Source organism: Onychostruthus taczanowskii, unplaced genomic scaffold (genome assembly GCF_017590055.1).
Source record: "Onychostruthus taczanowskii isolate IOZ18803 unplaced genomic scaffold, ASM1759005v1 scaffold2, whole genome shotgun sequence".
Lineage (NCBI taxonomy): Eukaryota > Metazoa > Chordata > Aves > Passeriformes > Passeridae > Onychostruthus > Onychostruthus taczanowskii.
The window spans coordinates 6566679-6579226 of NW_024499239.1; the positions used below are offsets into that span (position 1 = coordinate 6566679).

The 12548-nt window shown below is 38.1% G+C and overlaps 1 protein-coding gene across 1 annotated transcript in view; it reads right to left on the reverse strand.

Moving 5' to 3' along the window:
- Positions 1-999, reverse strand: part of GRXCR1 (glutaredoxin and cysteine rich domain containing 1) — a 38403-nt gene extending 37404 nt beyond the window's left edge. The window contains exon 1 of the mRNA XM_041402941.1: positions 553-999. Within this exon, the coding sequence (XP_041258875.1) occupies positions 553-999 (447 nt within the window). The remainder of the gene's footprint in view (positions 1-552) is intronic.
- Between the last annotated feature and the right edge of the window lie 11549 nt (positions 1000-12548).

A 12548-nucleotide genomic window follows, 5' to 3' on the forward strand; every position in this document is an offset into this window, starting at 1 on the left:
AGACATTAATAAAAGAGACCTCCGACTAAGATTTCATTCCCCTGAAATTTTCATGTGGGAAAACCATCATTGCTGCCACCTTGTACCTAGTTTGACCTACTTTGCAGATTAAACAGAATGGAATTTGCAAGTATACATATTTACATGTAGGGGACAGTAGATAACATCGTAAACTCATTAGAATTAATATAATAGGAGTGGAAACATGACACGTCCCTGTATGGGAGACCTGTATAGATGTCCAGAAAAGCCCCACTTAAATCCTCTGATACATTTCATTCCTCATCCAGTCATGGGAAGCACAACATACATATTTCTACTCTGCAAATATTAGGTCAATTTTGAAAATCAAAGTTCGCAGCCAATATGGAGCATGGAGCTGTTTGATACTAGAATGACCAATGAGCTTCTCTTGTCCAAGTGGATAGTAATGGGAATGAGACAGAATATTGAGAAATCCTAGATCAGAGCAGTTTGAACAAAGGGAAGAATAATGTGTGGAGTTAAAAAGACACAGAGACAGCTCACAGCCAGCAGATCTGCACCACCTACCTGAAATACTTTTGCCAAATTGTCAAACAGAGCTTGACCAGCGCTGACTTTGTGCTTGACTCCCCTGACTGTGCCATTTTTGCTGAGGATGTTGACTCGCTTTGTACCAAACCCCTTCTCTTTAGTGGCTCTGACTAAAATGAGCAAGTCGTCCTGCTCGTTATCATTCTCATCGCACTCGGACCCTACGTGTCCATTCTGCTGCCCGTCCAGCTCGCTCAGCCGGCTGGTCTGGTCAGTCTCGGAGCTGCTGGCATACTCGGAGTCCAGCGAGTCGGCAGCCTCGCCGTCGGCATACACCTCCTTCAGCACCCGCCCGCTGTGCGAGGACGCGACGCGGAACCGAACCTTCCTCAGCAGCCTCTCGCTGTCCGCCTTCACCTCGCCCTTAAACATCGCCTCTTCCATTGACAGCAGCAGTTTGCATTGTTCCAGCGTGCTCCCCATTGCATTTGCCAGTTTGTCACACTTAACAACAATATCGGCGCTGTTTTCTGCTGACAGGGGTTCTCATATTAAACTAAAGAGGGTTCCCAAGAAGCCACTGCCTTTCTGCAGTTAATAATGGATGCATTTGTGCTATGGTTACCTTTAAACTAAAACCTGTAAAGTGATCTCATTAATTAAATATTAAAAAGACATTGTGTACTTTTTAGCACTAAGGAAGAAAGCAAGAAAGGGAGGAACTATATGCATTGATTAAAAGGGAAGGGAAGGGAAGGGAAGGGAAGGGAAGGGAAGGGAAGGGAAGGGAAGGGAAGGGTTCAAAAAGCATTTGGACAATGCTCTCAGGCCCAAGGTATGACCTTTGGGGTGTCCTGCGCAGGGGCAGGAGTTGGACTTTGATGATCCTTTAAGTTCCATTGCGATTCATAACATTCTCTGATTCTGTGACTCTGTAATACACCAAATAACAGCAATTACACAAGTTTATATGAAAGCAGTTTGATTTGCTAAAAAACACAAAGAGTTTTTCACAAGATCTACAAAGTCAAAACTGTTTATGTTCATTGCACCTGGGGAAAAAATGAAAAAACTTCAGCACCTGAATCAATGATGGTACATTTCTTTCATCAAAACACTTAACTTCCCTATCAGTCAAATATCATTCGCCAAAGTCTGCTTTTTTACACAATCTTACAGAGATTCAGCAGGGAGCTGCTACTTGATGGTTTTCAGTGCTGACCTTTTCACAGACTGGCAGAGCAGTGGAGAAGCAATTAGTCAGAATTTGTTGCACATTTATTTAATAACACAATGTTGTTATTAAATAAAACTGAGTTGTAGCTAGCACCACACAGCAACCACAGCGTATGTTCTGCTTTGTCAGGGACTGGGCAAGGGAATCTGAACAAGGAGTAGGAGAAAGCTAAATAATTGAGGCAACAAGGATCAACAATAAGAAGTAGGGTAACATGGATTCATCCACAGGGAATCACATTGTCCTATCCTAGCAAATCACAAGTAGTGGTTGCCACAGTGTTCAGCACCCAGCTTTGGATGTAAAAATAACCAACCCACACTTGAGAATTCTAGCTATGTCTACTCAATATCATGTAGTAGCACCTTAAACCCCCAAGCTGCTTCTGAGTTTGCATGATGATTCCTACTTACAGTGCTATTTCTGTGTTTTCTTCATTTAAAGAAAAATACAACATTGAGACCTCCATCCCCTCCTCACTTTCGTGTCAAACATTCCCTGGACACTCTCTACAGTTTCATTTTCTCTCTAGACTCATGAATACTGAATTCCTTCCTGAAGGCTGTGACCCCCCCAATAGGTGTAGGCATGAATGAGTCCCTAGATGCTCAGCCAACCCAGAATGGTAATGCCTGCACTCACAAGCAGCTGCAGAGCTTCAAGCATCTGGTCAAGATTTTAAAAATGCAGGTTCAGATCTTTCAACAGTTATGTGGGGGTTATTTTGACTTTATTTAGAATAAGATGCATGAAAATACTGCTCTTCAGCCCAAATAAAATCATGATTTTTCAAGGCTGAAATATAAAATTACTTATTTCCCATCCACAAAATGGAAACACAATGATTAGTGGCATTTCATAGCACTCGTGTTTGCCACACTTCTTTCTGCATAAGATGATTCACTGTATTATTAACTACTATAACTAATGCAGAAAAAATAGGTTAAAATAATGTTACAAGAGTTAAAATACATTGTTACTTATCTTTCAAAGAGAAACATCTAGTATCAAAGTCTGTACTAATATTAAATACAGTTATAAGAATATTTGTGAAATGCATTTGAGGAGGAGGATGCTGAATCACACTGATTGTGTCATAGCCACTTGCCCACAGGAGTTTTGACAAGAAATATATTTCATTATTACTAAAATGTGACTCAGAACAAGGAACATTCTGTAGAAGAATAAATAAAAGTATCTTTTATGGAGTTATCCAAACAGAGCTGCAAGATACTTGGAGAAATTACTTAGCCTGGTACCTATGCTGAAGTTAACTGTATCATAGTATTTCCATGATTATCTAAGTGGCTTGGAAACTACTCTTGCAGTAATTAACTTTATTCATATTCATTTTTATTTAAACAATACAAACCAACTGTCTTTCAATTAATTGCCACACATTTTAGAAATCTGATCTTCTATAACACACGTTTTGCACAAAAATTTGTAATATTTTTCTCTTCTCCAATTGGCACTACATATCCTTTAACACATACCATTTTACTGCTGTTGCAGGCAATGAGTAAACTTGTATTTTCTGGAACACAAATAACTTGATGCTACCTGAGTGACTTAGAAGGTTAATGTAGCATTGAATAAATGCAGAATTAATTAGTACCACGTTTTAAAAACACTCCAAATACTGTTTGCATCTTGTACTCTGTTGGTAGGAAATTAGTTCATTGTTTAGTTTCATGGCAATTCCATTATTCACTGGGAAATATTTTTACGTCTGGCTATGACAGATAAGAAACGGTATGCACAATTTTCTCTGCAAAAAAAAAAAAATAATTAAGCAAAGTGGAGTGTGCCTCTTGACAGAAGCATTTACATGTGTAAGATTTCATCCTGGTGTTCCAGCTGCGGACCTTCTGTGAGCAAATTTGTGACTTTGGGGCTAAGTGCACATATCTAGTAGAAACAGATTAAGACTCTAAACAGGTTGTGTATGTGATATAAGATATTTGAGAGTTCAAAAACCTGAGATGCATGTATTTGTACCATCTGCCTGGGTGTATGTTCTTAGCAACAACAGAAAGAATACAACCTGACCAAGCATCTCTGTTGCCCCTGTAGACTAAAACTGTATTAAATGCCTAAACTCACTCCATTTGCAGTTTGATCTGCATGCTGCCAACTGTTTTATTTCTGTTTATCATTTTTAGCTTTCCTACGCATACTAGTGTTCATCCAAAGGCTTATCTCATTTCATGAGCAGTATCTGTTAAAAACTCTGGGGTTTTGCAGTAGGGAGATATTTTTTGTCCATAATTATTACTCTTACTGAATCATTTGGCTGTTGTTAGATTTTGTTTCTGCTTAGTTTGGTTCTAATGTTCTGCCACTGATTAATTCGAGGACAGGGGTTCCAACAACCATAAAGTCAAAGCACACAGGAAATAAAGTGTCTAGAGAGATCTCGCCTGAACAGAGAAGCACTCTGTAAAAAAAAGAGCAAACACTTGTAAATAAGCTATTTCATCCATTACTTTTCATGTGACTGTTTCATTTTACAAGGAACTGGACAAACACATTACCCTGATACTGTGATAAATAATATGACTGCCAATAAAATCCCCAGATTTATCATTTTTAATATATCACTAAGTTGAAAGAAACAAAGAAGATGATGCTTCTTCTAGTTGTTGACTGCTACTGCTTCTGCTTGACATAGAACTAAGATACCAGTACTAGATGAAGGCCAGGGGACAGATGCTGTACATGGCAAACTGAAAGACAAACATCTACTCTGAGACTGAGAATTCATGCTCTATGAAAGAAGGTACCTGCAGAAGCAACTCATTGCATCTTTCATCCATGACAAAGTAGGGAAGTCTAGATAATAAACTTAGTCTCAATATTTACCTTTTAAATCACTCATATTAGGCCAAGGGAGGCAAAGTCTTTAATACTTCTATAATGAAAAATTAAGCTAAAGTAGCAATCACATTATGCCAAGTGAGATCATTATATCTGTACCAGGAAGGAAAAAAATAAAAAAAAAACAACAGAAGGGTGTAGAAGGAAACTGTAATCTCATTTATAATTCTGATGTATTTTCTTTAATATATCAGTAAATCTTGCTGTCAGAGTTCATCACACATCTACATAGTTCAATTTCTATAGCTTACACAAGTAAAGAATCTCCCCTAGGTGTTCCATTTCACTAATTTTGGAGCACTACCTGTTTCAACTCTGGAAAGAACCACAAATCAATAACATTAAACTGTAGCAAAATGTTCCAAAGGGTATCTAGACATGTGTTAAGAAGCAAAGATTGTTTGCACTTTGCTGAAGAAGTGTAGAGTGTGCTGTTTGAAATTGCAGTAAAAAATGTACCTTGTGACATCCCCATGGATCAGAGAATAAAAGGTATAAAAAAAATAGAATTTCTGGCATTCAAATAGCAGCAAAATGGAACGTGAATCACTAAATGAGACTTCAGGAGAGAATATGTAAAAAAAAAAATAATAAAATGGGCTGAAATCAGCAACTGCCTGCTTCATTTCAGACCATGTGACCATTTTAATAGACCAGTTTACCCCGTGACAAAGCATTATATGCTCTGTTTTGATGCACAGTGTGTGCAGGGCCATTCTGTGTGATGTATTTGCACATTACTAAGTATATATAACCAATCTGTAGGCTGACTTGATACCAACCACACTGGTGTCATTCATCATTAGACAGATGGTATGAATTCACAGTGACATGTCTTGTGATGTTAATTTTTTTTTTCATTCTACAAACTGTCCCCAACTCTATTTCACTGGCAGTAATCAGAATCATATTTTGTAATCTCTAATTCTTAATACGAAATTAGCAGAGTAAACATCAGGACACAGATATTCAAAAGACCTGGATTTCCCTCCTGTTGCTGCGGAGCAGGTGTTTTGGTTTGTAAAAGCTTGTATGGTAAGCTTTGTTAATTTTGCTAGAAATAATTAAAGTTTATGAACAACATGCCTTATGCCTTAGAGATTACAAAAGCAGATAATTTGAACAGTGAATGCTAACTAAATTGTTTATATCTGAGACAGATTTAGTGCATTTCCCACTTGTTCAGAGAAGGAATATTCCTATTTGCTAAGTCAGCAAAACAGCTGTCTACTTTTCTGCAGGTTCAGAATCATTTTTGACTGTAGTAAAGTTCATGAGGACACTCAGAGCACATTCAGGTCCCCATCAGGGAACTCCTGCATCTGGCAATTGTTTGTCAGATGTAGCAGCTGCTAAATGGAAATAATACAGACAAGAACAAACCAAGCATACTGTTGCTATTGTAATGCCTAATTATTCATATAGTAAGTGCTTTACACTGTAATTACATTTTATTTGTAGATTTCATTTAAAATAATTGTTAGACAGAAGGTCAAGGGTTTTGGGCCTTTATTTCTGTTTGCATTAGTGAATAGGTTGTAATTTTTGTTCAATTTATATAATGAAGGAATTAAATGAATGAGGATATCGAGAGCTGTCTAGGCCATGCACACAAGTGCACAAGGACCTAGAGACATAGGGAAACCTTCTGTTATCCTTTTTGCTAGGGTGAGCAGAAAGCATCCATTTCCAAAATCTTTAGAGAGGAATGTTCTACATTGCATTTGGAAATGCAATCAATTAGTATCCTGAACTTGAAATTCACAGCCATTTGAACAGTAAATTCATTTCCATTTTTCCCACAGTAAGTTTTCACAGAAGTCAAGCTGCTGAGCTAAACACAGAAGCAGCAGTACATTAAAAGATTCTGTCATTATGTGGTACTTCCAGATTTAATTCGTTCATTTACTCTGGACAAAGTAAAAGGTCAGCTCTTAAATATGTTACATTTTATCTGAGTCATGCAAGGCAAAGAGCAGGAGGGTCTTGAGAGTGTGGAAAACACTTATAGCCTTCTGACTATAGTAGTAAGAATAGTGGCTAGAAATTTTGATCCATGTCAGAAAGCTGATAACAAACATTATTTTTTGTTACTTCTCTTACCTAGTTGGCATAAAAATTCATTGTTTGTAGCTCTTTCTAGTCATGTAAGTGGTCACCATAAGAGATGTGTAAATGTTAGCTGTTTCTCCAGAAGCTCTACCCTGTAGCTAGATGCCAAAGTTTTTGATGGACACAAATTTTACAGCCTAGATTAGAACTGAATTCCTATGCTGAGCTCCATTAAGAGCTCTGTCATATCTTCTGTGTTCTATTTGAACAGAAAAAAAAATAATGACAGAAAAATATTTCCATTAGAGCAGCAATTTGTAGATGAAAGAAAAACTTTGTTGTGAAAAAATCGCTGTGTAGATAAGAAGCATCAGGGAGAAAAAACTTCAATTCAGCAGAGAAAAAAAAAGCTCGTCATAAGATAAACTCAGCTAGAATGTTCCTTCATGTGATGCATGGGCCAGATATTAAAACAGACATTCCATGTAGTTCCACCCACACAAGTAACACCACCAGTTTCTGGGGCCACATATGCAAACAAGACATCCTACTTGGGGGTAGGATTAAGTACAGAGAGTGCAACTCTCCCCCAGTCCACCTCCTTACTGACAGGCAAGTCCCAGGGAAGGAGATCTGGTTGCCAGAATCCAGCACAGAACACATCTCAGGGTCAGCTAAAGGTTTTCTAGGCTGTGGAGCAACCACTAAAAAAAAAAAGACAAAAAATATGTTCTGTCTGATGATTCCAATGGCTCTGCCCAAGCTCCGCTGAGCTTGGATTCACTGTCATCTACACTGGATACTATAGGTAAGGCTGTGTTGAGAAAGAAAAAAAATGAGATTAGAAGATAATAGCAGAGCAAAATATTTGTACACAGTCCTTGTAAGTTCTGCTTAAATTTCCTAAATGTGAAAATATCTTCCCATATTTTTTTGCTTGAAATCTGACCTAAAATCTGATACCACTTCTCCATCACATGTCCCAATCCAAACACTAATGCTTTGGAAGAACTTACCACAGGAAGCTCTCCTTCACTAGGAAGAATATCCCCTCCTGTATCCATAATGCATTTATCATTGTTTCAATGACTAAGGAACAGTCAGGAACTTTAAAAAGATATATGCTCTTTGCTTGTAAAGAAAAATTACTAATGACACTTTTCAAGGTTCGTTTTCAAGTATTGCAGTCAGTCCTTCTTCAAACAAAGATGAAAAAGTCAGCTTCAGTGAAAGCTTCAGAGAGACATTTCAATTCTCAGAGCCCCACATGAAACAGTTTCAGCAGCAGCAGCAGATTCCTGAACCCTGTCCTGAAATTCCTCATACACCTATTTCTCCTAGCTCCCACTAGAGATAGAGGCCATCTTTCTGTGTTCGGCTGGTGGAAAAGTATAAATAAGACAAGTATAAGGAATAAAAGGACCTGGCATTCTGCTACATTGAAAAGAACTAACATTCTAGTGAAATTCAGTTTAGTGTTGCTCTTTCTCATGTGATTCATAACTATTTTTTAAGTATCACAAGTATGCTTTCCAGGTTATCCGTGTTTACAGATAGCTTGTCTGAGTAGTATCATCTAAATAAAATCTCAAATTCTGTCAAAATTCTGTTATCTTTTGACTCATAAATATAACACATCTCAATATATCTCATAAATATAGCACGTATCAGACATAAAATCCTTACAGCTCTTTTTACAAGATAGGTATGTGAGACCTACAAGTTGCTTTCAGCATTTTGGACAAAGTCCAAGTAGATCACTGAATGCTGTACTGTTAAATTTTGAAGGTGGTAATCTTCCCCACACACATTGTTTTGTTCTGTTAAACAGCTTCTGAGTCTTTTGCTGAGCTCTAAACTTCATTATTGGGCAGCCTTATTTAACTATATGTCTCAAATATTCCTTGGATGCAAGAAAAGTTTAATTATACAGTTTTAATTTAATTACTCAGAGAAACTGAGTTATATTACTTATAGAGAAATTAAAAGGACTTATAAATACTCTGAGTAGGCTTATGTTTTATTAATTTTTTTTCCTAGGTTATAGAAATATTTTGGGTTGGTTTATATCCAAACAGATTTTTTGGATGGGCAAAAGTTACTTTGGGGCTCTCACGCTGAGGGAATCAATGCAAACAACATGTAAACAGCCCTTTTTTGGGTCAGATTTATTCTTTTGTGGTAGTTACTGCTTTCAGTCTTGGAGACTGGACTGTTAATGTTTAATGACTCAAACAATCGACCATTTAACAACTCAGATGCAGAGGGAGTGCACACCTTGGCTGGAGGCTGCAGCTGATTTTGAACAACGTAAGGGAAAAGTCTGGCAAGAGGCAAAGTTTGTGAGGTGGGATAGTGCTTTTTACCATGCCAATGTCCTCCTTTACATTATGGCTGAAAACTCCCATAGATAGATAGATAGATACATACATACATACAAACATACATGGATACATACACACATACTGTGTGAAAACTCCCCTTCAGGAGAGTGCCAGGACGTTCATGCATAGCCCAAAGTACTCATCCCTGCTGATGGGCCAAAATGGGCCATAATTTCACTGATGGGAGAGGTGGCTGTAATGTTTTAGAAGGTGCCCTAAACCATCAAAGGCTCCTGAAGTGTCCCTGATCCAAAGTAACATCCAGGGTGAAACTCCCCAGCTCAGAGGATGTACCTGAGCCTTCCCCCCCGATCATGAGTGAATACAAACACAGTGGACTCTGTGTTTCTTCAGCTTCCCCCACCCCATCAAGACAGAGACCAGCATTTTGACAATACTGAGATAACTCACCACTAAGAAGGGTGCAAACCACAGAAGAAGGGTACAAACAGGACAGGATCCACAGCATCTCTCTTTCTCTATTTCTTTCTCCTTCTCCCTCTGTACCTCACATTTACTGTTAAATTAAAATCCACACTATTGATTTTGGTATATGGTCTCATTTGCACCTTAATTTGGGCAGAGACATCCCTCTAATAATTTAAATAATTGGTTCTTAACCAGATGGAAAATTCTGCTGCTGAGCATGCAAATATCTACCATGACCCTCAATCTGACTTGAAGCACGTATCTTGCATGCCTCCCTCAAACATTCCACTATGTACTACTTCTGACATTTATTTTTGAGCCAAAAACATGACTACTAGTCATTTATGGCTTTCATGGGAAAAAAATACATTCAGAGCTTTCTTCTTATCATCTTCTTCTCCCCAGAAGACCACACCATTATTGTGATAGTAGACAGCAGATACTCTAGCAATAATAATATATAATAATGTAGTTTAGGTCTCATTTCATACCCAGAAATAAAAGTGATGAAAATAAGATAAAGGACTTTCATTTATTTCCATTGTTACTAGCTGATGTCACCTCTAATGTTCTTGCTGCAGGTTTTTTCATTCAAAACTTGATAAATCTCTATATATTTGTTCTCCATGTCTTCAGTTTTTTCAGCTAAGACAGGAAAAAATTTTGTGAAGTTGGTTTTTTTCCAAATGCTATTGTTGAACATGACATCACACTGACTCCTATATAAAGAAGATGATTTGCACATAGCATGATTCCCCATAGAGCCATCAGCTGATAAGAAATATCATCCAATCCCTGAATTGCTATGCTGTTTTTAATATAAGGTGGATATCAATTTTTTTGATAGAAATATTTCTGTATATACAAATGTATTCAACCCTAGATGGTGTTTCATACAATGGATGTGAGAAACATAGCAGCCTTCTCTTATGTGCCTCTGGGGAGATTTTAATAGCCATGAGTTCCCAAAGGTAAATCATTATGACACCTGGAGGCAGGAAAACCATTCATGGACACAAAAGGTGAGACAGGTTTGACTTTTCCACCTGAAAGTGAACTATAACTGAGTCTAGAGGCAAACAGAAGGAGACCAGATAGAGGGTATTAGTCTGTTCAGTGGCTGAGGTAATTGCAAGAGGGATGAATCATTAAGTCACTTAGGCTGTGTTTCCTCAGCAAATAAATGGGGAATCACCTCACTCCGTCTGAATCAGAGAAACCCTTACTGTGAGCAGGGAAACAATGTCAGCAAATGCTTGTCTGGACTGACTGATGAAACCACTCTGAAGCTGAGTGAAATCACTGCCTTATACCAACAGAAATCCAGAGCCTAGTCAGTGCAAATGAGCAGCCTGGGCAGTGATTCACCCACTGGCACAGGGCTGTCAGGCTCTGTCAGAGCCAGGCTCTGGGTGACGCTGGCACGCAGCAGCCCCAGGCAGGGGCAGCGGGGCTGCAGACGGGAGAGGCCCTGCTTTTCTGTCTGCCCGCAGAAAAACCGGTGCTTTTTGATCTAGAGGAAGGAAAATCTTGGAAGGACAGATTAAGGTTTTTTTCTTCTGGCACTGATTGTTTCAAAACCATTGGGAGCAAATGATGCAATGAGAGGCAGCTTTTTCCCCACACTTGAATGCACTGTTGCTGTCATAAATCTAGTTATTTATGATTCCAATTTCCAGTCACTTCCCTGGGCCATTCATTTGCTATTTAATAAAAGAGATGACAAACATTGTCCAAAAGCATATGTACATACCATAGCACTGGGGAAAAAATTAAAATATGAAACTTTCCCCCTTAGCTACTCTTAATCACTTTAGAGACTGCTCTTTAGAAGCAGGAAACACTGATGCACTGACTGGGTACCCAGCACTCAAGATATTTGAACATTGTTTAAGGGGTTGCTTTGTACAATATAATGAATCATATCTCTTCAGTCACATACTCTTTTGTTGTTGTTGTTGTTATTATTATTGTTACTACTACTATTATTATTTCAGTCTTAATTACCAAGTATAGCCACCATACTCCACTCTTGTTTTCTTTTCATTGCAGCTTGGATTTTGAGCACTTTGGCTGAGTTAATTCAATTCACAGGTTCATTAACCAGACTGCAAATTAAAGGGGAAGACAGTCTATCTCCACAGGAATTCTCAATGTCAGAATGGTCTCTAGGTCTTAAAATCTCAGGAGCTTCTGGTGCAGCATCAGTCTGATTTCTTATACCTGCAACCCAAAATAGGACCCAATAGGTGAAAAAAGTGGCAAAGAAACTGAAAAAAAAAATTGTAATTATTTTTCCTCCACTTAATACGAAGTTGTCATTTTCTCTATAGGCTTCCTGATCAAATCTTCACAAAAAATTACTGACTTGCAAAAAAGACTTGTATGCTAAATCTCTCATTTTTTTCAGACATATCTTAAAGCTGTTTCAAAGCAAAACAAATAATTTTTCTCTCTCTGAATCATTGTATTTCTAGCTCTACCTTAATTTGTCACTGCTGAGAGCCAGTGACAGCATTCAACACTGTTTCCTGAAGGTTTGTCTGAGGGCTGTATCCTGAGTCTGCCTGTACAAGCTTTTTCAATGCAGCCAGCCCCACAGCATTATTCTGATCACATTGCTATTCCACCATTTAGTTATAAGATTTTTTCTGTGAGTGTGAGATTCCTTCATTTATAAATGGCTTTCTGGTTAGAATACCTTTCAGAGGGGGTTTTTGTTTTGGTTTTATTAGTTTTACTCTGTTAACTTGCTATTTCTTATTTCTTTGCTCCATGAAGCTGAATTATATCAGTTCCTAAATCATTCAGCCTTCAGCAGAACACGCATATAAAAATGACTATTTCTTTTGTGACGTGTATTCATCAGAGACAAATTCAAATGCACACTCTCTTTTTACTGGGTTTTTACATTTGCAGTAAGTATTCTCAAAGGCACACAATTTCAAACCAAATTTTTGGTGAGGTTTTGTGGCATCCTAATTCTAAGCTTAGCAGGAACTCAAACTGCCTCCTCACGACCCCCCCACCCCCACCATCAATAATGTTGA